The sequence below is a fragment of the Hylaeus anthracinus genome, unplaced genomic scaffold (assembly GCF_026225885.1).
Source record: "Hylaeus anthracinus isolate JK02 unplaced genomic scaffold, UHH_iyHylAnth1.0_haploid 12001, whole genome shotgun sequence".
NCBI lineage: Eukaryota > Metazoa > Arthropoda > Insecta > Hymenoptera > Colletidae > Hylaeus > Hylaeus anthracinus.
Window position 1 is genome coordinate 12,420,682 of NW_026534348.1, and position 24,650 is coordinate 12,445,331.

Here is a 24,650-nt window from a genome sequence, read left to right on the forward strand (position 1 = left end):
GTGGTGCTCTCTCCCACGCGCGTCCCATGCGAAATCCATATTTCATCGAGCGTGAAGCGATACAAGCGGCACGTGCGGATTAGAATCCGAATCGTGTCACGACCGGAATTTTACATGTTTTCAAGGAATCTAACATTTGTGGCCGACGCGACGTGCGAGGATAAATCGAAGATGAACTCGAATATTTTTAAATAAATTTGTGAAATGAATACTTTGACGACTGACGGAGAATTACTTTACAGCGCAATGTTAGTTGAAGTTTTTACATTTTTGCCAGGGAATTGGGCAATCTCTGAATATTCTTTTTATTGAAAAATGATCGTATGATTCTCAAACTTCACCTGCCAATCTATTTATTCTGCAAGCCTAATTATAATATCATTTCTGAAATTGAATATATTGGAATCATTTTTCGTAAAACAATTCAGAAGAATTTAATTTTGACAAACTGCAATGCAGAACACCATAGAGTTGAATAATTATTCCAATAATCCCACCAAGCCTGGCACATGTGACTTCAACGAAAAAAAGGCAAAATAATTCTAAAACAGTAACACACCTATCATGATCCTGCTCGGCGATTATGTGGATCGCGTTATCACGGTATAACACACCTATGCGACCTAAGTGGGACATGCAAATTGCCACGTAGAAAAGGCAGCGAAGAACGGTAACAGAGCGATTTCTTCTCACCTCCGAGCAGTTCGATGACGCAGTCGAAGCGTTTTTTGCAAGCGCGTTAAATTTATGTCGAATGACCGCACGAAATTCATTTGGTTTTTCACGCTAAAGTCGACGTCGCGAGATGGACCAAGACCTCTCCATCGGCGCGCTTTTTATTCATTTTCATCACAACACGCACGTCGTTTCTTGCCCGCGCATGCTACTGTTAATAGTAGACGAGCGTTACGAGGGTCCGGTTAATTGAAAACTGCCACGGCGGGAACGTACCGAACAGTACGCTTCTTAATTACCAGCTACGTTCACTCTAAGATAGTGTTTCCAGTAGGAAATGAATCCTAGTCCATCCTAATAAAATAGTTTCAATTCTGTGTTATTTTATTATTATATATACGGATGTAATAGTTAAAGATACGTACATATGCAAATCGTTCAAGGGAGTAAATACAAAGTATGTAATTTTATGGAGAATGAATTTTAATCAATTTTAACGACTTCGTTTCGAAGAGAATAACTTGTGCAAGAGAAGAATGGTTTTCGGCGTAAACAAGCTTCCGTTAATCACTTATTCGCGAAAGAAATCCGATCAATTTAATAACTACTTTAACTGACGATAGTTAGCCGTTAATGGCAGGTCACACGGGTTGGATAATGGATGATGCGATTCGGAAATCATCAGTATCGGGTTCTCCAACCACGAAGTCATCAGTGTCGAGCCTCGTGGTACGTAAATTATTGGTATCGACTTGCATCGTATATGATTCATGACCGCCGAGCTTTGGAATCATTTTCACTGGTTCCCACGATTGTACGGTCGTTTCTGTCTGAGAATTTTTATATTGTTGTATGTTCTCGTGGTCTCCTCAATTTAATCTTAGTTCCTGAGACATTATACACGGAAGCAGAAGGCACCGAGATTAGATTTAAACTTCAACTATTGTACATTTAATATTGTATAGAGTTTTTGTATTTACATTTAATTTCGAGAATAAAATATGTGTATTTATATTTCATCGAAGATAAATATTTATTTTTATCGTATATTTCTCCTGTGTTATATAAATTGTTACGTTGTCTCGAAAGTGAAGCCTGAATGAAAGAATGCCCTCCACTTAATTTGTCTGTAGACAGTAAAGTGGTAACAGTAATTAATGGCTAGTGATCCGCAGACTATTATCATGAAATTTCATCGTGCCTTGGGCCTCATAGAGCCATAATACACCATTGGTACCCCGTATAATCGAGAAGGAAAGGACACTCGGCTGCGAGGCTGCCAAACCACTATGCGGGAGCAATCGCGGCAGTAATCCCGGTGGTAATCACCGTCCCATACGTTTCATCAGTTACCGTACACGTGTAAACTCCTGAAACCTATTTCTTCGCGCCTCGCGCAGTGATTACCGCGTCTCGAAAGTAGTCTGTTCGGTTAATCGCGCCTCGGTGAGGACGTTAATCTTGTAAATGTTACCATCACGTTTACGCGAGACACCCAGTATCGTAGACATCGTTCCTTTACTTATCTCCGCTCCGTATCCCTGAGTCAAAATAGCTGCGCGATAAAAGCGCGCCGAAGAATGCCAGTTATCCTCGTACGATTGACCATAGTCGAAGATTATGCTCGCGTACGGTTTTATCATTCGCTGCACGGATAGGAGTCTCGCTGCGGGCGACTCCCAGGCGTCCACCAGCGGTGGAGCTGGACATTGAACAGCTGTCGTTCCAATAAGTTCGATACGAGACTATCCGCTCGTCTTCTGTGCCTTTGGCTATTAGCCTGGCCGCGATAGGAGGGTAATTACCGATGCATAAATCTGTCTAGCGGAAAATCCCGCGGCGCGAAGAAACTGGCGTTGAGGCTACGTAATTCCCGAAGTAGAATCGAGAGATTTTCGATCGCTGATTGATTTTTTTTTTCATTTTTATTGGAAGAGGGTATGGTTGAATCGCGATTAATTTGTTTGGTGTTTAGTGTTGCTGTTTTTGTGTTTCATGGTGAATGAGATTAAGTGATCCATTGTGGTTCTAAGTGGTAGGTAGCCATCTTTGAAAGTATTTTTTTTTTTAATAATTCTTTATTTAATGTTCCTAACTGTATGCTCAGAATTCTCAGAATTCTATAGAAAGTCATTTCAGTGTCACCACGCCACTGTCCATCCACCACGTCGTCTCAGCCGTTATCAGCGCATCCCGTGACCTCCCGTTGATTTACTATTTCATCGACTCGTCGATATATCGGACAAGATCGATGCAAGCGGCACGCTGCATCGAGCTGCCTGAGCATATTACCGCGGTTAGAATCGCGGCTGGCTGGGCGCCCGCGACGGTGAATAATGCGTTCCATCTATCCAACCGACGAAGGAGATCCTCGAGAGTGGCCCCGTCGCGATTTCCTTTCCTCTTCCGCGCGAGCGCTACGCCTACGTGTCGATCCATAGCGCGAGGATGCACGCGCGTAGTCACGTTGATCAACGGGAACGATGAAATTGCGCGCGGAGGAAGATCGATCGACGGAGACGTGGCGTCCCTTTCTTCTCGGGACTGTAATGGGGCCCAGACACCATTCGACGCTTTGTCATTTGCATCCCGTTCGGTCTGGGATTTTCTATTTAAGCCAGCAAAATCATTCCTTGTACGTTTATATATTTATATATTTGTAACCAATTCAGAGCATATTTGACAATCCCTAATAAATTTTTGGTGCATTTATCAATTTCTAACAGACTTATACATGAGATATTTGTAGAAACTGTATCGATTTGTAAATAATTTAATCATTTTAAAAAGTGTACAAATTTAGAGTAAATTTATGAAGAATTCATAAATTTTTGAAAGGATTTATAAAGAGCTATGTTGAATTTGCAACGTTTGTAAATTTATGAAGAACTCTCAACGATTATAAACTTCGTGAACGGAGCTACCAATCTAAAACGTTTGTATTTCAAAAGCTTAGCTATTAACGATCGTTTTAATTAATTCAGTGCAGGTTTCTATCGTTAGATTGATCTTGTATTTTAATTAAATGAGAGTTACATAAAAACCATGGGTTTTCTTTCAGAGAGGCTCGTGAAGCCATCAGCGAAGCTAATATAGCAAAGGCACGAGTAGATGTAGTGATTGATTCCTATATAAAGGTATGTTAGTTCATCACAGCGAAAAACGGTTTTCCGCGTATCGCTATCTAGTTCCTTTATATAGGAATCATTCGCTACATCGACTCACGTCCAAGGCAAGGTTTGCTTCATCAACCTTACTTGATGAGTCCTCCACAAGTCTTATAATAATTAAAATTACCATTAACAGCCAAACCGTTATTTTAACGTGCTTTTAATCTTTAAAACATTCCGCGACTATCATTAATACTACAATTGTTTTTAAAATTAGAAATAGATGAAGTTATCCAACAGAATATGATAATTATAAACGGATTGCCTACTTTACTTTCTTAGCAGACCACTTGTAATTCCAATTTCATTTGTACGTTTTCTTAATATAATTCGATTTACCATTAATGTGACTTGAATCGTTAGATATATAATAAGTGTCGTAGAAACGGCGCCAGGAAAGTGCTAAGGGATAAATTCAGTAGTCTGTGATTGCAGACGTCAGACTCGTGGGGCCATTTGTATCATTGACTCGAAGCACTAATAAACGCTCGACGATGGTATTGAGAAACCAGAAGCGAACATAAAATTGTTTTTATACCCAGGAATCATTATTTATGTACAACAGAAGTTCTCCAAGCCTAACGACTGCTAATTTTTCAGACCAGACCGAGATTTAACGTTCAGCCACCAATTATTCGCATGTCGTAAGTATTCCTCGCATTACTTATGATTACTCCCGAAGACTTGAACGAGCTTGGACGTGCATTTCATTACTCCAACAACAATTTTAGGTGCGGCATTCCGCGCAATTGTGAATGGAATTTCGAGTTGACGTCGAATACACCCTGTGTCACGAAGTTTAATTGTGAATGTAATAACGAATTCACGAGAAATGAACGAAATGAATTTGATTTAATCGATTGATTTGAATTATTAATAACAGTCAATCTTTAACCTCTTCAACCTCAACTTCGCGTAATATTTAATACTGTCACTTGTTCGATGCTTTGTATCTAATTTCCAAGAATAATTTCAAGAATATCAACTTTAGACTAATTTTTGAAATTATTTCAATTCCGTATTTTCCTAAGAATCGTCTATTTTTAAATCTACGAAAATCCCGAAAATCTTGATCCACCTTTGATCCTTTATAAGACGACTTTAATAAGATTACTTGTCCCGAAGCTCAAGTCCATTCAGCAAACGAAATTCCAAGAGTTCCGTCTCTCGATCCCAGAATGAAACCAAAGAAAACACTTCCAACCGATTTGTTCCACATTTGGCACGGCGAAACTTTTTTCCTCGATCGGTCCCTCGAAGATTGGGAGTTCACCGATCCCTTCTTCGTCCTCAGCCGTATAATTTCACGCTGCGATACGGTAAAACATACCACGCAATCTCCACCATCTTTCGATACTACCTGTGTGGGCAGGTTCTTTTCTCGGGTTTGACACGCGCCCACTTGTAGATATAAATCGCGCGTTTTAGAGCGCCGCCGCGCAAGACCTCATGTGAGTAATGCCTACCTCTTACAGTCTTTGCCTTTTTCTACACGACGAGTAGTTTGCTTGAGATTTACGCGACACAGATCTCCCGTCGTGTCGCGCGAATTGAAATTCTTAATCGGTACTCGCCACGTGATTCATGGCGCTCTCGCTATTGTAACGCGAGTTTCGAGACGGTTGTCATTTTACATGCTCGTTTACGTCAGTTATTATTCTTTGTCATTGTAATTCTCTCGTGGATCAGGAAGCGACTCTAGGGGAGAGATGATGAATATATCTGGAAATTTTGTAAATTAGGTACAAAGCATTGAATGAGTGACAGCAGTAAATACTACTTGGAGTTGAGGTTGAAGAGGTTGAAGATTTACTGCTATTAATGATTCATGAGAAATCAAACTCATTTCATAGATTTCTCGTGGATTATTACGTTCGCAATTGAACTTTGCACGTGTATGTCAGAAATTTAATGAACATGAAGACAGAGTCTCTTTTTTTTTTATTATAGAAAAATGACTTTGAACCATCGCCGGTCCAGAAGCCCTTGTACCATGTTGAATATATACATACATATTTAATATATTTGTTATACAGTTTGAGGTATATAAGAGACATAGTACCTCGAATTTAATGAAAAGTCATATAAAGTAGACTAAACGTTTCATTTCTTGAAAACTGTACATGAGTGATATACATAATCGTCTGAACTACTAGTTCCCCAATTGTCTCACGTCCTAGAAAAATAACTCGCCTATAATTAAATCTTCACGCTCGCTTTTTTCGAAGGATGTTAAATTCCCCGAAGATCTAATTCGCCGCGGGGAATAGGTTCGGCAAAAAGGTTGGTCACACGATTCTCAGAAACGAAGGTAACAACGGCACAACGAAGGGGACGTTCTTTGGCGACGAAACAGCATGGTGCCCGCAAACGAACGATATTACGGGGACATCCTGCACGCTGCACGCGCGCAATAACTGGCATTCGAGGCGTGCAAAAATTGCTCGATGAAATCGCAGAAGTGCCTCCGTTTCTGCGATCGAGCAAATCACCATTACGTGCCGGGAAGTGTTCACCGAGATTGGGCCCTTAACAATCGACGGAGCCGTGCAAGCGGTCGCAAAGAGGATCGTCCCAACCCACGGGCGCTCTGCATGCACCCTCAATCTCCACAATCGCGCGCTTCTACTTTTATCCGCGTCCTGTCACGACCAGTCGCATCATTAGGCCATACGGTATTACAAATGACGTCGAAGAGGCTTTCATGGACCGTTCCCTTTCCCCTACTATCCGCTTCCTCTAATCTGCCTTCCTCTCCGTCTCGAGAAGGCTTCCAGTCTCGTAGTGATGGGATTCGAACAGGTTTGTTGACGTGTTTCGAGGTGGGGCTGAGGGATAGATAGGTAATTTGTTTTCTAAAGGCTCCGTGTCAAGACTTGAATGGGCTCTTGATGTAAAATAGGTTCCCTTTGAGCAATCTGTAACGGTTTCTTCGAGTTTTAACGGAATCTGGATCACATGGACGAAGCTTGTGTGATTTGTGATATTTAAAACCAACTTATGAATCGGCGTGTTTGACGGTTGGGGTGTAAATTGTAACGTGTGCATTGTGATGTATAATGCGTAATTTGTCCCATTTGAAGTACGATGTATGAATTGTGACGTGTACGATCAACTCAATTCCCTTCCAACGAACCCTAACAAATAAACCTTCCAATTTTCCAAATACCTGCAAATCAGACCGAACACGTGAACGTTCCTATCCGCGAATAAACAACATGCTAGACCCTCGAAGCCCCCATCGCTATCTCCACGATCTCCCGTTCCCTACAGGTTTCGTTTTCTCCCTTCCAGTCCTCTCCATCCTTCCTCGCACATTTTTCCTCTCCCTCTTCTCCCATTTTCTCTCTCCGCGACTCCCCGTCACTCTCCCTTTCGAGTTTCTCCATATCGTTCCCCGCGCCAGGCTTCTTGTCCTCCTTCAGCTGCGATCAATCCGGGCAAACGGTCTTTTAACTGGATCGCCCGAAGGTGACAGTAAAAACCGGCACGAAAGTCATAAGCATTTATGAGTTTCTTACCCGCGATAATAAGTTCGGACTGATTGCCGTTTATATTCTACGGATGCGCGCCTGACCCTTTCTTACTCCTTCGCGGTCTCCGCGCTGCGGACGGACGCCCAGGGCCTAATGCCTCGTCGCGTTCCCCTCGGTGCATTATGCAGAGGAAGAAGTGTCCCGTCAGCGATTCCTCTTCGCACGCCGTTTCGTCGCGGCTGCCGTTACCAAATCCGGCCAGCGATTACGCATCGAATCAGCTCTGGATCCAGCTTGGGGATTCCGACATTTATTTTTGATATCGTGTTAGGCGTTCGAATAACTAATCCACTTGTTTATTCATGATCTTGGGGAACTGGATTCAATTGGAAACAGGTGGTTTTATTATCGGGGTGATAACTCGAACTCTGTTGAAATTATGAGAAACCTGGTGAAGGGATGCAAGGTCAGTGTAATACTTATGGAGATTGCTGAAAGCGTAAGTCATGTCCATTTAGGACGGTAAAGATGATTGTATAAGAGTTAAAGACATTTGATACGGCTCATGGCGAGGTTAATATAGGATGCATTAGTATTCTTTTTATCGATTCTGAAGCTAGGTTCGCAGTAATACTTTGTCTTTCAACGAGACCAAGATGAGACATCAGCTCGATAAGTCCGGGTTGTGACAAAATTTTAATGAGAAATACACGACTTAATTAACAAAGCAGGTGCTTTCCCAAAACTGTTCCTCATGCAAAAAATCACAACCCAACAGCCCACAACGTAATGCACTTTATTCACACCTGTTTTCATTCACGAACCTTCTTTCAATCATTCTGAAAGTCTTCGATCTATACGCAAACATTAAGATACAATAAACACGTTCTCTACCTTACTCTTAAAACGAAACCATCAACTCTTCACCTGAAGTAATCTTATATAGACATCTCGAATTCTACATTCAAACCAGTTTAAACCTCACAGAGTTCTGCTTCACGCTAAAACCTGATAAAACACCATAACATACACGAATAAACTCAACCATTTCACATTATCCTACTTCTACAACAATTTCCCGCATACCACTCCCATACCTACAACATCATCGCGTGTGTTTTAGACAGATATCGTAGCCCTCGCTATACTGCAACGGGTTACGGTTCAATTTATCGATAAGTATCTATAATGCGGGACTGGATTAGGTTTGGTTCAGTGCACACTATCGATATCAACCAATATTTATCGATAACGTTACCGTTAGCGGTAACTCTACGTCGATCGTTCGAGTGGTTGTCTGACCTTTGCAGGCGTTATCTACTGGCGAACGTGCAATTACAGAGTGGGGAAATGATTCTACGGTTCTGATTGATTTTAGCTGTTCCCGTTTTATGAGATATGCATCGTACCACGAGCAGACACCACACGTTTCCCGATACGAGTTTCCCGACCGTAATTCCTGGTTCTCGAGGTGCGATCGACGTTCTACTCGCGACTACACAACGTTAGCGAGCACGGGAAGCGATTGATATCCGAGAAATTGGGTTCGCCGAGTTTTCCTTTTGGCGGATAACACGAGCATAATTGCTCAACTCCTCCATTCGCGACAGCTGCTCTCGCTGGGAATTTGATTTAACACTAATCTGCTCCGACTTTTTCTTCGTCCTGTACAAGGCTTGTTTTAAATAAAATTTCTTCTCGGTGAATTTATATTTTGATATATTTACGCGCAACGCGGATATTTAATAGCGGTGCCACGCAAGCTAGTAATATAAATAAGGGAGTTTTGAATAATTTAAAACGCGTCCGAAGTAGTTCTTCGATAAATCTCGAGCTTCTTCATCTTCAATTTATCTTCTAGGGTGAATTTATGGTAAGCTTCTCGCGGATGTACGCCCTTAATCGACTGATCTATAGGACACTATTTTATAAGAAAATCTAAATCCAGCTTTAATGCCGCGTAGTCTATAATTTTTTAGACGAAGTACAGGCATAAATGCACATATCAATCCAAAGAGAAAATCTACAGTTCAAGTATTGAACTCGATATATTAATTCTCTTATTAAGTTGTATTTAAAAATACTGAGCCTTCTCAAAAAATATATCGAGACTTAAAATCATGTTTACACGTGCTAATAATCCAATTCTCAGTCTGGCGCCAAGATTGTTTGTACAGTAATTAGTCTGCAGTGCTGGCTACTCATCATCCACTCCTGTAATTGCATTTCGCGCCCACGAATTTCATTTATGATTGCATTAACTACAAACCTATCCGGTCCAGCTCACGCCACCCACGCTATAATGACTCGTTCCAGTCTGTTTGCACGTGCCTGAGACGTAGCTCCAGCGAATCTGAGTTTAAAGCAATTTCCGGGGGAAAGTTCCAAGCCCCTATCACTTGGATGGACGGCGTCAGGATGGTTTAAATGAACTCGCCCCTTCGTTCGTCGCCGTATCCGCCATCGGTCAACATGCAATACGCTTTGACAAGTACAACGAGTGGCGGATGCTTCATGGTGGTCGTCCAAACGAGGAAAAAAGAGACGTTGGGGTATCGAGTCGAAGAGAAGAAACAAGAACGAGCTGCGAGGTAAAGGAAATCCCCGATCGACAGGTACCCAAGGCGACTCACAAGTTGGCAATCGGAAAAAGTTGGGGCTATTGAGTACACTCAAGTGGCGTGTAAATATTTAAATGTCGATTTGCATATTCCTACGCCGTCCTTGTTACTTTCTAAGGAAATTGAAATAAACTAGACTATACGACGCTATCGATGTACTACATAGTTTTGAGATTGGCTATTTACGGAAAGTAGTTGATGGCGTCACTGGTGCAATTAGAAGACTATGTTGAGGTGAATTTTTTGAAGATTTTGGAACTTGAGTTTTGTCACAAAGTATACTCACGGTTGTGGAAAGTGATATTTAACTGATTCCTAAACACATCCCCGTAGTAATCGTTATCTCAATCCACGACACTCTATTCCATAAAGTCTTCCAAATGTTAACAATCCCGAACCAGACTCTCTGACTCGATGCGTACTTAATAAGGGAACCTAAGGTGGATCAAAGTTCAACACAGTCCGTCAGCATCCCCAAAATTCCCGATCAAACATAACTCAAGCGATCTTTTGTTATCCAATGACTCAACTAACCCCAGCCTACATAATTCTTCCTCGATCCACAGAATCATCCACGCACTCGAAACCCCTGATCATCGACCACCAAGTCGAACAACATAACTGGCGCTCAAGGGAGAATCCTCCACTGGGCCCAGCGGAAATCCAGGAGCGAATGTGAAAATAGGAGCAAGGGAAACGCGTCGCGGCAGTGTGGCTGGCAAGGCTGCGACAAGGTAAAGTCGACTAACTATCCAGTCGAGGAGCAAAGCAGAGTAGCTAAGCAAAGGCGAGTTGGTGCCAGGAAGAGCTAGGTTGGCGAGAAGCGAGCCGAGTAGGGATGGCGAGGCAAACGCTAAGGCAACGGGTCCAAAGCCGTCGGGACTCTGGCGGCTCTGGTGGCGCGTTCACCTCTCGCTCGAACGCAGTACGCTCCGGACTCTCGCGCAAGCGAGATTGCACCAATCCGCTCGGTCGATCCGCGACCACGTGCGCCTTCGACGTTCGACGGGTGCCGGGTGTGTTTGGGTGACCTACCGACCACGTGTTTTCGGCCGACGCGGAAGTGAAACGAATACTGACGATGACGCTTTCTAGGTGGAAGATGTTGCCATTTTGGCACGGTGGGAAAGGTCGCGACATAAATGAGACTCTTCGCGATTGACGATTGATCGTTGCGAGAATCGGGCTGCGAATTTGGCAATTTTTGGGGGGCGTGAGTTGCTGTTGTTTTGGTTAAATTTGTCCGTGTGTGGAGATTCTGAGGACAACTGAGTGACATTTTTTGATAATTGAGAGAAGAAAGAAAAAAAGAAAAGGATTAAAATAGGGATAAGATATTCGATTGAGAGATCCAGATGTCTATGATTCGGTGGCAGGATGGATGTCACAGTGGTTTTTTGGAACACCGACTTAGGTCTTGAGACTATCGATTAAATTACACGATAAAGTAGTAGATCATGAGTCTTTGTAGGCCTACATTCTCAAACATTTGTGTACTTAATTTGACAGCAAGAGTATGTTTCCAAAATGGTTAATGAAATCATAGACCAAGGAGATTAACCGAGGTCATTCTATCACAGATCAGCTGACGTAGCAGAGGTGATGTGCTCCACTCCGCCATTACAAATTCCTACGAATTCAAATTGTCTGAAACACTGAAAAGCTTCACATCCTCAAGAACGGAAAATAGCATTCCTAGAAGATGCCCCTGCTCCCGAATGCCAAGAATAAGTCTACCTTTTCAAGATTCCATTAGCAGGCCAGTGAAAGGATGTCCGCACAGGTCGCGCGGCTATTCTAGGCCATCGTTAGACGGCAAACAGCGGAAGAGGCGATACTAGTTGTTCCGACAGCGACCAAGGAGTAATCAAGAACGAAGACGATTAATAAGAAGGAGAATGGAAACCAAGAAGAAACATAAATGTCACGAGTTTATTAAAGACGACCGGCGTCGAGCGATTCGAGTTGCTCCGATTTAATTCATCCTGAACAGCGAGAGGCAAGTTCACGATTGAAATTGAAACGAGATCCCTTGCAACATATTCCGTTCCGAGGATCTCTGACAGATGATTCGGTGAACAATTGCACCGACTACCCCATTGGCCCTTCCGATTCGCGGTCCGACGATCGAATAGGAAAGAACGTCGGGACAAGGTGGAAGAAAAAAGAACGCAAACAAGGGGAGGCGACCGAGCAGGATTGACGGGATGCGGTAGAAACGGTGGCATGCAAAAAACGTTGAAAGCGACGAAGGTACCAGGTTAATTAGATTATCGACGTTCTCGGGAGTAGCTCGAAGGCTTGGAGGACGACCATACATGGTCCAGCTGCTTACGTAGCCAAGGGAAGAAGCGGGAGCTACGCGTGGGAGGTCGAGCTCCTTCCAGCGCGGTTTTTACGCACCCCGAGAAGACAGATTCGTGTGCTCACCTTGGATGCCACACGCGCGACTATTAAACAGCCTCGCTGCACGTCCCGTTCAGGCACCAGTCCCGATCACTTTTCCTGGAAGAAGTCTTGGTCTTTGTTTGAGACGATTTCAAGAATTCCTTTGATCGGTCGACGCACGATTATCGAGAGGCTAGTGCTGGAAAGAAGAAACCATAGTCACAGAGGAGATCCGAATCGAAGCTCGTCGATCAGGTGCGATCGCGTGCCAACTTTCAATTTCAGCGCTGAACGCGCGCGCCTCGGCGCTTGCAGCGTCAACGGCGTCCTATAAATTCCAGATTTCCGCAATTCCAGTGAACCAGTCCTGGGACAGGCGTATATATGTCGCCGGCGCCTCCTCTAGATCATTAGACCGACGCGGAGAGGCGTTCGGGAGAGATGAAAGTGTAGCAGAGCGTGTTATGCAAAGCAGCGAGGCGAGGGGAACCTGAAAAGCCTGATTCGCGGTGATCGATCCGCCGTGTTGCTACGAATTCGATCTGGGAGTGTGTTATCCGTTCATCGCACGCGGTGATCCATGAGGAGACGGTGATCTGGGTGATTTGCGCCAATGGTTGTTGAAATGGGGACACTAGGCAACAGATTACAAGGTTTATGGTAAGAAGAGTGAAAAAGTAAAAATGTGAGAGATAGAACTGGTACAGGCCTTCTGATAATAATGTGCTAAAGAAGATTCTGCACTCTATTAAAGAAGATTCTACATCCTGATTGTAGGATTCTCAGTGTGCAACTTCCGACACTGAAATCTTGAATTCGAGTGGTCGCAACTGGATCTCAAGAAATCGTGTCACGGGCCCCCTCTAAAGCTTCATGGAGATTCTACACCCTCACCTTGTCTAGACATTCTACCAATAGGACCTCTGTGTGGAACTTTTAATAATCAACTTTCCGAACTCTGGTGGTCCCCGTGTCAAAGCTGGACGTTCGTACTTCCCTTATAGTGACGTTCGATGGTTGCGAGGCGCAGCAGCGGCCTATACCTTACCTACGACCGAATCGGTCGTCTCCGCGAGCTTTGATCGCCGAACGATTCCACGGCTCCGGAACCTTCGGATTTGAATTGCAAATCGCGCGGGAACATGGATTTCTCGACGAGCATTCCCCGCGTTGCTCGGTGAACGAAACTCGAACTGGTGACCGAGAGGAGACGAACGGGGACGTGAAAAAAGTAATGTCGGTCGCCGGGACCAGGAGGCTATGCAGAGTGGGCCTGGCCGCCGTGCTGGTCACCGCGTTGTGCGTGTTGACTCTGCTAGATTCGCCGCCGCAACTCCCGGATCCACCAGCGGATCCACCTCCCACGCCTGGTAAGCAGTTTTCTACGCGGCTAAACCGCGCTCCGTCGCCCCCGACAGCGCCGCGACCCTTGCCCTTTTCGTTATCGCTGAATGGTTCGCAACCCGAGCGGATGCTAACGCGCCTTTCGCGCCTAACAATACCCGCTTCTTTCGCGTACGAGCCACGATGCTCGGGGGGATTAGATAGGCTTGGTGCGTTTGTCAGATGTTTCGAGGGATTCGAGAATAGGTGAGGATAAGCTGGCGGTATTGTTGGTATGCTCAGAAGGGTGGGGAGATTAATGGAGGCTGTTAAGGCAGCATAATAATGTAACGAGCCTCGAACAGAAGTAGTTTCGGGAATTGTTTGTAACGAAACTATGGGATGGGTTGGGTTGAAATTCTTTTTATGTTTCGTTGGATATTTGAATCTAACAAAAACTGGCATTATAGTGCCCTTAGAAAACCGTTTAAATGTTGTAATGAATCTTATGAATAGGTCTTATGAATCTTAAATTAAAGTAACATTCAAAACATTGACAGTTAGAGAACGAAAAATTTCCTACGTTCCAGCAAAGATTACTCAATTTTGCAAAGACAGCAGTTCGATAGGAACTTGGACGGTAAATACGTCAAATCGTTTACCGGAATTACTTGTTGCCCACGAGAGGACGGAAGGGGAAGTCTGATTAGCGAACAAAAAATATTAATTGATACCTTGTAAAACGTAGTTCAGTTCTCAATCGCGGTGGTGTTGCTACCCAGTACTTAGTAACTTGATATGCAGCGTCTATAGCACTTAGCGTTAATTACAGAAATCCGTCAAGACCGTTTAGCCTTTAAGCTGTGTTGTCCGTGTCGGTGCAAGAAGTGATCTCACGTTGCAAGTGAGAAATTTATGAACGTCTCGGATAGCAATTCGCGACGGTGCAAGTTTCGCGGAATATACGGCGCTGTCCAAGACCGTTACTGGGTGACATAATCGCAGAAGATGAAACGATTTTAGATTCGAGAGTGACAGTCCGAGAACAGAGGTGGTTATTGAAAATGACGGGGACACTCGTACTGTTCAAGACATTTTTTCGAATTGATACGTATCCAGAATAAATTAGACGTAGATAAAATCAGAAGAAAGTACAAGATCTGAGATTACTTGTTCGTAAAATTTATCCATTGTATGCTGAACTACTAAATTCAGATTACAATTTAACAATTTTCTATGTAAGGAGTGTTTGAAGATTCTAGCCTAAATAATGGAAATAGTCAATTCAGTTCATTCAGTCATTGTTAGTCCATAGCATTTCAAGCTACAGGGGCTCGATAAAAAAAAATTCACAAGTATCGGATTTCATCAGAGCCATTAAACAATGGAGTACAATATATAAAAATTGTAGCATAAGTTATATCGCCAAACAATAAAATAAAATTTCGAATGAATTCTACCTCGGAAAAACAGCTCCGATATAGAACGTATTCAGCCGATGCGACAAAAAAAACGGTTTGAAAAGTAAAAGAGACGTAATAGGCAAGCCCTCTCGCTGACAGGACGGTTAATATACGACAGTGGTGTCTGCAGTCGCACGACGTAATTCCCACGTGCCCCAGGCACTTTTGTGTCGAGTCTAGTAGACATTTGTGCAGCACTGTTCGCGCTATTTCTTGCCCATAAATACTTTCCCAGTATTACGGCCGACAATGAAACGGAAAATCCCCTGCATGGTTTCTAACAAGGTGCCCGGTTCCTACGATTACAACCCAACCGAGGCGATTTCACTGGGCGCAGGGGTGATTGTCCCTATTAGTGTGCCAAAGGGAACTCGCTCGTTAACCAAATGCAAAAATTACGAGGAGGCAGATTCATCTGAGATTACTGTTAATTTTTCAACCATTTTGGTAGGTTGAAATATCTTTTAAAAACGTATATGCTGACATGGAATTAAACAAAAAAAAGATTTTGTTCATATTAGCACTTCAAATGCTAGTATACCTTCAGATAATGTGTTGATAGTTTGTTTATAGAATAAATGATTAAAGAATGATTCAATTCTAAGGTGATTTAACATAACCATGATTTAATGTCAAGCTCGTAGAAGAGACTAAACAATTCTCATTTTTCAGTTGAGCACTCATTTATAATCCCAGGTGCAAAAGGCACTCGTCTTCAATTTCGGATATATTTTTCGCTGATAGTTACGTGATTAGACTCCTCACAAAAAATGCTAAACAGGTCAAGCAATTTTAAAGCAAATATTCAGGCATAGGAAGGGCACAAGTACGATGGAATAAAATAATTATCAACAGGTGAGGGTGGAAGATGGAGGATAAAAGCTGCAGGTAACGTACGAACGCCTCTACCGGACGTTCTCGTAGAGTAGCGTTTACTTTCTCGTAAAGTTGGCGAACCGTGGCGTCGAAGAGGGAAAGGAGGAAGTCGGTGCTGGTAAAGGGCACGAAGCCAAGCCGAGGGATAACCGCGCATCACGTAATACGCGGTCGTTGGGTCAAGCGTAGACACCACTTTTAACGACACACTGCGCGTACATGGCATCGCCTAGGATCGCCGTTTCGCTCGAACGGAACAAATTGTTTTACACGGCAGAAACGCGGGATTAATCCGGCCCCCGTGAACCTACCACGGATAGGCTTAGGGCCACGAGTTTATTCGATCCCAGAAATTGCCGTTGTTTGTGACTCGAAAATGCTCTGTTCTCGATGCAATTCTCAAGCTTATCTGGGAATTTCCTTTCCTTTTCTTTTACATTAAATTCAAACAAATATCTAATAAATTTTTATTTTTAAGTAATTATATAATCGCTCTCGTTATCAACACCCTCTTGCCACTTAGTGTGCAAATTTTGAATGCTAGATCGATAAAAATCAATGTGCTGATGAATGATAAACAAGTATTGAAAATTGCAAAAACGACATTACTTTCCAGTCCACCTAATAGATAAAAATAAAACAATATTTCTCAATGTCCGACATGTATAGTTCACCAAAGTAACATCACGGATCACTACAATTAACATCGACTTAAAGGAACTAGAGCCACCCTATCTTAAAGCTCCTCGCATTAATTCACCGTGCGCGAATCGGCGCGCGTGCGTGCGTAAATTGCGTATTTCACCGGGAAATTCATTAAATGAATCGATCAGCAAGAAAAGAAATGAAAATGTCGCCGGGCCCAAGCGTGGTCGTGACTCGCTATTCGTGACTCTCCATTGAAAACTCGTTTTCCTTCGGTACGCAGCCCAAGCGTATTCGCTATTAGAAGCCAATTAACGAACGCGGCGATTGAAATTCTGTGTACGCAACTAATCGACGCTCGTCCGAGGTCAGTGACGCGCATCGACGCGGTCTGGGCCGGGAATTAAGGAAATTACACGGGAATTATGGGAAGGACTATTTGGACGTGCCACGATCGCCGTGTAACACGCAATAGTATTCACGGCGTACAGCGTCCGGCTACAGCCGATGACGCAACGCTTCCGTCCGGTTCGAGGACTCCGATGACTCTGAGCAGGCTTTCTATTCGTAGTGTACGATGACACGTCCACACACGCAACCATTAGAGGCTAGGAAATTAAATTCGTGTTATGAAAGCTCGGTGAAATAGAGGTGGGATGCGGTGGCGTTGGCGTGGTTGGATCTGGGACACTGTTATGTCAGGACGGAGTCGAAGTAGAAGTCTTCTTCCGAGTTATGTCGACGAATGTAGATAGCTCTATCAAGGAATTGAAAGGATTAAACTTTTTTCTTCTTAACAAAATCGGTCGAGGTTATTGTAACATTTTGTAGAACCGATTTTTGCCACTTCATTTAGTTTGGATGATGCTATTAGAAACTAAACAAAAAACATATATTATCGTTTGAAAGAAAATTAATGGGCTTGAAGTACCTTGAAATGTTTTCATTTGAAATTAAAAAAACAAGACGCACCGCATAAAATGATCCCCTTAAATAAAATTAGGCTTCTGTCTCGAACATTCTTTTCTATCTCATAGAATAAACAAAAGTCATCGCATCCATGGCCCCCAAATAAAATTATGCTCCTATCTCGAACAATCTTTTCTATCACAAAATATAACAAATAATCCCAGCGACCTATCTTAATTTCTCCATTATTACTTCAACATCACCTCCTAACTCCTAACAAAGCCGAGAACTCTTATTGCGAAGGTATGCCGACCCTAACCCTGTACCATTCGTCGACCATTGGCCTGTTGCGCAACGAGAGTTTTCAATGTTAGGGCAAAGAGGTATCTTCGAATTAATTTCACCGCGAACGCAAGACCGTTGCTTCCGCCTTAATGAGCGAAGCCTGCCCGTACGTCACGTCACTATCACAATCTCAATCTCCGTAGTCTCACTAGCTTTCCTGACACATTTTCTAGGTGGTGAACCTCCAGGCACAAGAAGCATCGTGGCTTACTCGTGGGCGCGGAGATTGGCACTCGATTACAGACCCTCCAAGGAGTGCGACGGTAATGGAACGTACGGAACGACCTTAAATACGTTCAAGTTAGCCGACGCGAAGTGGCTCGAGACAATCCCCGGACAGCTCTTCCTGTACAGCGCCCACTTGGACCTCCGAGTGGCCAGTTATCCGAGCCTGAGGGTGATTGGCGTTAAACGCGGACCTCTGCCGACCTCTGGTCTTTTCTGCACCGTTTGGTGAGCCATTTTTCTAGGACAGATTCACGCTTTCGCTTTACCACCGCCGTTCAGCTCCATCGCCTCCGTTCCAGCAGCCACGGCTTCCCTTCCAACCAAGGATGAAAATAATTCATTCTCTTTCCGTCTCCTTATCAAGAAATTTCGAATAACGTTAAAAATAGATACATCGGTAGCATTCTTAAGATGGTCTTACATTGTTACTTTTGCACTCTTACATTGTTGTGAGCCTTCAGAACTTTAGACACCCATCGCTTATTAAAAATTAACGATAAATTGTGGGTAGTGACACTGGCCGTAGGAATAGAACGACTTCAAGTGTCTGGGCAGTATAGGTAGCCTTAAGAGTGCAAAGGGTTAATTTTCATTTCATTTTCTGCATCTGTGATAATATGACTTGCGATCACATTAGCCGAGATATAAACATTCTGTTAAATCATACAGATTCAATTAAAATCTAATACCACCTTTCTATCATCAATTCCCACCTCTAATCCTTCATAACCAATTAAGCAATAGTTCCCGGAGATTCTTGAACGATTTCTTTTTGTTCTTCAGGTACGAGGAGGAAGCCAGAGGCAGGTCCGTCAGCGTGGAGGCTCTGGTATCGACGATATGGTTGAACGAGTGGGGCGAGACGGTGGACAGTTACGCGGGCGTGCTCGTGGGCTGTCAATTACCCCAGGACGTCGCGATCGAGCCGTCGAGAGTGTACGTGGGCCCGGACCCCTGCCACGAGAATGCTAGTCATAGTTTAGCGATAAGCCAAGAAGCGAGAAACGAGGCGGATGATCGACGCAGACAGTTCACTCTTTGCATCAAGGGCTTGGACTTCGACGAGGACATCTCCTCGAAGCTGGTGGCGTTCGTCGAGCTCCATCGCATCCTTGGCGCGGAGCTCTTCTACTTTTACGTGTTCAACGTGCACGAGAACGTGCTGCGTGTGCTCCGACTGTACGAGCGATCGAACGTGATCAGATGGTTCAATCTGACGCTGCCAGGCGATCTACCGAACGAGAAAAACGCCAGGAGGCGTCTGCTCGGCGAGGACATCTGGACCAAGAGACGGATGGAGCTGATACCCTACAATCACTGCTTCTACGAGAATCTTCATCGCTCGGAGTTCGTGTTGCCGATCGATATCGACGAGGCGATCGTGCCGGCCAGGAGACGTAACTGGCACGAGCTGTTGCTGGACGAGAGGATCAGGCTGGGCAGGAGCTTCAAGGATTTCGCCTCGTACGCGGTCAGGAACGCTTACTTTTTCCCCGAGCTGCAGACCAAGAATCGAACCGAGGGTTCGTCGTTGGACGCGGACTTCCTGGGTGACCTCGATTACCTGAACACTGTCAGGGCCACCTCCATCTCACCTGAAGGCGACTCGGTCAAGAGCTTCGTCTCTACGAGACGTGCGTTGACCGTGCACAACCATTATGCGCTGACGACGCTGAACCCCTCTACGAGACGCGCCCATCACTTCGATCCCGAAGACGTGCTGAAGCACCACCACAGGGCTTGCGACGCGAGACATCTAGACTGCGAATTCCTCATGGAGAACGTTAGAGTCGACGAGTCCGCGCTCAGGTACGCGGACGAGCTCAGAGCGAGGATGAGGGTCGTCCTCACCGATCTCAAGGCCTTTGCGTAGAAGCTGAAGGGATTTTGTAAATAATAAAGCCGCGGTTATCGATCACTGGGTGTTTTATTTTGTACTTGTAAGCCTGTTGGCAGAGGTGGGGGTTTATGTTATGTTATGTTGATGGATTGGAGATTGCAAGAGGTCGAGTGGAGAGTGACTTGCAGGACGGACAGATAGAATATTATTTTAATTTGTCGAGAGTAATTTTACATATTGATAAATTCAGGAATAGAAAAATATTTACAATATTCCATGAAGTTGCCATCAGAATTTCCATGTATGAGTTTATGCACGTTTTGGTATTGTGGAAACAGGTGACCAATTTGATACACAATTGTGGTACGTACAACACTCATAGACCGGCGCCAAATGTAAGTTACTACCCAATCCACCTAATGCATGCCTCATCTGCAACAGCACTTGCAACTCAGCAGAAACGTTCCATCATTCCTAGTTTTATTGCATCGTATTCCCGCCTTTACGATTCCGTAATTGTAACCAGTTTCATTTTCCCTACCGCTCATAAAACATCCCGAGCACTCATGCTCGAGTTGATTACATTCTGTTATTTGTACGCGATAGCAGGTTGATCTGATTCCCTATAACTGAACGCTGTCGTTTGATGAGACATCACTGACGGTGCAGACAAATAGATAGCAATGCAGTTTCTTTAAAAGTTTGTTTATAACTTAATCGTGGATGAAGACGATCCACGATCAAACTTACAGGTCCTTGGTCAAAGATTGAACGACAGCGGTTGAAAAGCCCTTTCCATCAAAAGTAAAACAACTCGTATACTTTACATCGAAAAAGCTGAGAAGCGATCTGTGATCACACGCAACAGTAAATCCAAAGCTGAAATTTGTAAAGTCCATGTTTAATTCTTCTTTTTTCATTTTCTCCATAGTAATTTTAGTCTAACCCTAAAAATTAAATTACATTAGTACTAGATAAAAAGATTCAAGGTCTGAAAGGGCTAAGAAACGAAATAATATATCTTGACAAGAATCACATTCTACCCAAGAAACTTCAACCAACGTTTTCTCCACGTCCTTAATAAAGTTTCTTAAACCTCCTACTTCCAAGGAATGGTAAAATAAAAAGTATTCCATCTACCTTTAATTAATTTTTAGTTGCACCCTCTCTCCTGAAATTCTGCCCACGCTGCTGTCGAGTTAGCAACAGCGATTCCCAGTTAGGTGCTTCTCGCGACGTTCAGATAGCGTGTACAGACATAAACAAGGGTTGGATCGCGCCCAGCTAGAGGCGAGCGTTAGCGGCGCCCTTGGACGAATCGTAGGACTCGCATAAACCGTCGAGGAACTACCGTCGAAGTCGTAACAGAGTTTAATAGCTCATGAGCATAGTACGTCCCGCGGTTGCTGGACGGCGCCCAGATAAGACGGAGTGCTACTTGGAGAGAAAGATAAGTAACTTCCAGCTGGGAACGTAAACTTTGCCTGGTGTCACATCGCAGACGCTGACCCCTCAACGTCCGATATTCATGGCGCGGGACTCCGCTGGAATAAATCCCTTGGTTGGACTGCGAACAGAAGTTTGCAGCATCCATGAACGCGCGGGAAGAATATAAAGTTATGACAAGAAAAGTTCGACTGGATGGATGTACGCCCTTTCGAGAAACTGTCGATATTGGTCGACGCGAATGGCAATCGTAATTTCGCGTTTAAGAGGGCACTGAAACGATTCGAGAAGGAGGTTTTAAAATTTTAAACTTTCATTTGAAGGCAGTCATCGAAGTAGAGAAAAGTTCTTATCGTTGGTGTAATCTATATATATATAAATTAATATATATATATAAATTATATATATATATATATATATAAATGAAAGCCCTGACTTATTGCCTCATCAACGCCCAGGCTAAACCCTTGAACGTAGAAAGCTGAAAATTTGCACGGAGGTTTACTTTATAATGTGTACAAGGAATAATAAAGGATATCTCGAAATTCAACCCCTAAGGAAGTAAGAAGGAGTTGCAACTTGGTCTTAATACTCTTTGATATAATTAATGAAACATCTATTTTGGCATCTTAAAAAATTCAACCCTTGAAGGGGTGACAAGGGGTTGCAACGTTTGTATGGGACATATTTTGTTCGGGATCGAGTTTACTTCATACTTGGTCTTGATATTCTCATTGATACAATTATTTTGGTTTAAAGTTGCCTTATTTCCGTAGATGTATCTAGAAACTTCGAATTTAACATGTAAGAACGTGATATAGAATAAGAATAGTATCCCACGCGGTTGAAACCGCAAGACACAGCTAGTTATACGTACGAGAATTCCTGCTTCATTAGACGCTTGTAATAAAATAGGGATTATCTTATTAAAAGTCAAACCTCTTCGCGTGTATGAAGTAGAATTAACGACACTTTAATTTAAAGAAGCCCTTAAAAAGGCATTGAAGATTACGTTTCATCCATTATTACATTTTTGTACTCTCCAGTTCTGTCCCTGTTCAATTAAGCGGCGAATTCAAAAATAAAACCAGCGAGCTTGAGCACGCTTTCGCGATTCTGTTCCGCCATGTGTCGATCCGGTTGTAAATTTACGCTTATCCGTGGCCGTGTAAAAAAATTGCAAACAGGATTTAAAAGAGACCGCGACGCGTGCTGGTCGCGACTCTTTCACAGCGGTCGCTGCGAGAGACTCGTTTCAGCGATACGTTATCGGGGCTCGATCCGTTCCACTTCCGCGACTTATTATTATCTGGAAGTAGGTCGATCTTGATGCGTTCCGTTCGTGTAAACTCGGCTACTTCGTTAACCCTTTCGGGCTCACCGGTTGAACGCAAACGTCCTGGATAGGTTGGCGTGCTTCTTCGTGGCGTAAAAACGACGCATGGCGAGCCTAGAAACGAATTGGACGGCAGTCATTGATTAATGACAGGGGGTAGGGTGCTTATTTTAAAGTCGTTGAACGTTAAGTGCGATCGTGTGTAACGTTTAACTGCTTTCTGGAAGCATTAGTATTCGTTTTTTACGGTTGTGACTGTATGGTTTATTGAACGCATTAATCTTCGGAAACGGTAACTGCGTATCACGTGAGAAAGGAATAAAACAATCTGCAAAGTTGTTAACAAGCATGGAATGTTAATTATTAACTCGCGAGTGAAACAGAGTCGGAAATTCATAAGGATTTTGAGAGAGTTTCAGAGGAAAGAGGTTTTCATACGGGGATTATGTCTTATATCCTAAAATTCAGGGTATGCGACAGAGATAATTTATATTATGTATGCTATCGTATTTACTCTTTCCGCATTTACTAGTTTAAAATTAAGTAACGGGGTTTTTCATCCATCAGAAATATTTTTAACGTGTCCTAGGGAACCTTCGGTTTACTGATATCGTCTGAAGTACTCGCAAATGTTTTATGCAAAATTGATGTTAGAGCAACGCAGTGTTTTCCCTTCGGCTTTATGAAAACCGTTGCTCCCTTCGCAGTTGCATCAATTAGGTCAACCTGCCCTGCCGGTTATGTGTCAGGAACGAGAGTAATTTCCGAGACGGAGTGAGATTGAAATGTTTAGGAAAATAAGAACTCGAGGAATGCGAGCGCACGTCGACGCGACCGAGTGGTCGCTGTCACAGTATGTGTGTGTGTGTGTATCGTTGTGGGGATGAAATTATTTAAGAGTAGTCAGTGTGTGGTAACAATTTCTTGAAAATCGGTTGTAACGGCCACGAGAGACGTATGATCGTATCATTCACACACGTTAATGGTACAATATTGTGAAATTCATTCCAGACCGACTGATAAGAAAACAATGGTCAAGTGTCGGACCTGTAAATTAAGACTATGATAAATTTCGTTGCTGCTTCTTTGCAACTTTGATCAATGTACATAACATGCAACATAATTCAGTTCAAGTTTCATTTACGATAACTAGATTGCAGATATTTATGCATTCGTGACAAGTGTAAATGTGCAAAGCATGAAATATATTTTCTATAAAATATAATATACATGTTACAGTATTTTGAAGACGAAGCATTAATTCAAATTCTTGTTCTTCATTTGTGCATATAAAACTATGAATTTGAACGAAGAATTACATCAACTATAAGATTTCAACAAGTAGCTTGGCAGAAATGTTAAAATTCATACAGTAGCTTCAAGGTTTGACGACTGCCTCGCAGGATGACGCCATACTGCGTTTAAATAACTCAATTATTATTTATATCACCAATCATTAATCCAATTCGAGTTCCTGTACGCTCTTCTTGGTGTTCGAGCCAACGTCAACCCTCAACCCATTTAACGTCGTCGAAACCAGCCAGGGATCGGCGACCGAATGAATCATTTTCAATTTACCAGGAATTCCTTTGAGATACGCGCGTTGTCGTCGCGTCCCCGCCGGATCGCGACACGTGGGGACCATTTTGGATTAATTCGAAGGTAAATCATCTCGCGCGTAAAGCAGGAAGCGGCTAAATCGCGCGCCGCCATGTTAGTTACGAGCGTTTAAGATGCGAGCGCGAAATTTATGACGTGCGACATCGACGACAGACGCGCCTGTTCTTTCGGGATTTCGACGATTTCGCGAGCACGTTACCGGCTCGACCGAACGTCCGTGTCGGTATTCGTATGCATCAAGCCTCCGTTAATGTCTTTCCGGGACCGTTCGTCGCTGGAACCGCCGTCG

At 43.5% G+C, this 24,650-nt stretch overlaps 1 protein-coding gene and 1 long non-coding RNA gene across 6 annotated transcripts; one reads left to right on the forward strand and one right to left on the reverse strand.

Annotated features, from left to right (window-relative positions):
* Nucleotides 1-4,889: 4,889 nt before the first annotated feature.
* On the reverse strand, nt 4,890-10,657 carry LOC128890970 (uncharacterized). 3 transcript variants are annotated; one of them, XR_008460725.1, is made up of 5 exons: nt 10,477-10,657; nt 10,229-10,377; nt 7,367-7,697; nt 7,015-7,270; nt 4,890-6,763 (listed from the first exon to the last, which is right to left on the reverse strand). It is a non-coding gene; the product is annotated as an uncharacterized LOC128890970 (long non-coding RNA). The 3 variants fall into 3 exon arrangements; XR_008460724.1 differs by having other exon boundaries at nt 9,591-10,377; XR_008460726.1 differs by lacking the exon at nt 10,229-10,377.
* Nucleotides 10,658-10,877: 220 nt separating this feature from the next.
* On the forward strand, nt 10,878-20,037 carry LOC128891048 (uncharacterized). Of its 3 annotated transcripts, none has more exons than XM_054150211.1 (4): nt 10,878-12,990; nt 13,108-13,700; nt 18,065-18,344; nt 18,903-20,037. In XM_054150211.1, exons 2-4 carry the CDS (start codon nt 13,565-13,567, stop codon nt 19,990-19,992), a joined length of 1,506 nt encoding a protein of 501 aa, XP_054006186.1. In that variant the 5' UTR covers nt 10,878-12,990; nt 13,108-13,564; the 3' UTR covers nt 19,993-20,037. The 3 variants fall into 3 exon arrangements, with proteins under 3 accessions (XP_054006186.1, XP_054006187.1, XP_054006185.1); XM_054150212.1 differs by having other exon boundaries at nt 10,878-12,585; nt 12,688-13,700; XM_054150210.1 differs by having other exon boundaries at nt 10,878-13,700.
* Nucleotides 20,038-24,650: the final 4,613 nt, after the last annotated feature.

What these genes read in the sequence shown, in the direction of transcription:
- LOC128891048 (XM_054150210.1), top strand. Translation starts at nt 13,565, where the DNA reads ATGTCGGTCGCCGGGACCAGGAGGCTATGCAGAGTGGGCCTGGCCGCC. An exon ending in GGATCCACCTCCCACGCCTG is followed by an intron (nt 13,701 to 18,064) that starts GTAAGCAGTTTT and finishes CACATTTTCTAG; the next exon opens with GTGGTGAACCTCCAGGCACA. An exon ending in GGTCTTTTCTGCACCGTTTG is followed by an intron (nt 18,345 to 18,902) that starts GTGAGCCATTTT and finishes TTTGTTCTTCAG; the next exon opens with GTACGAGGAGGAAGCCAGAG.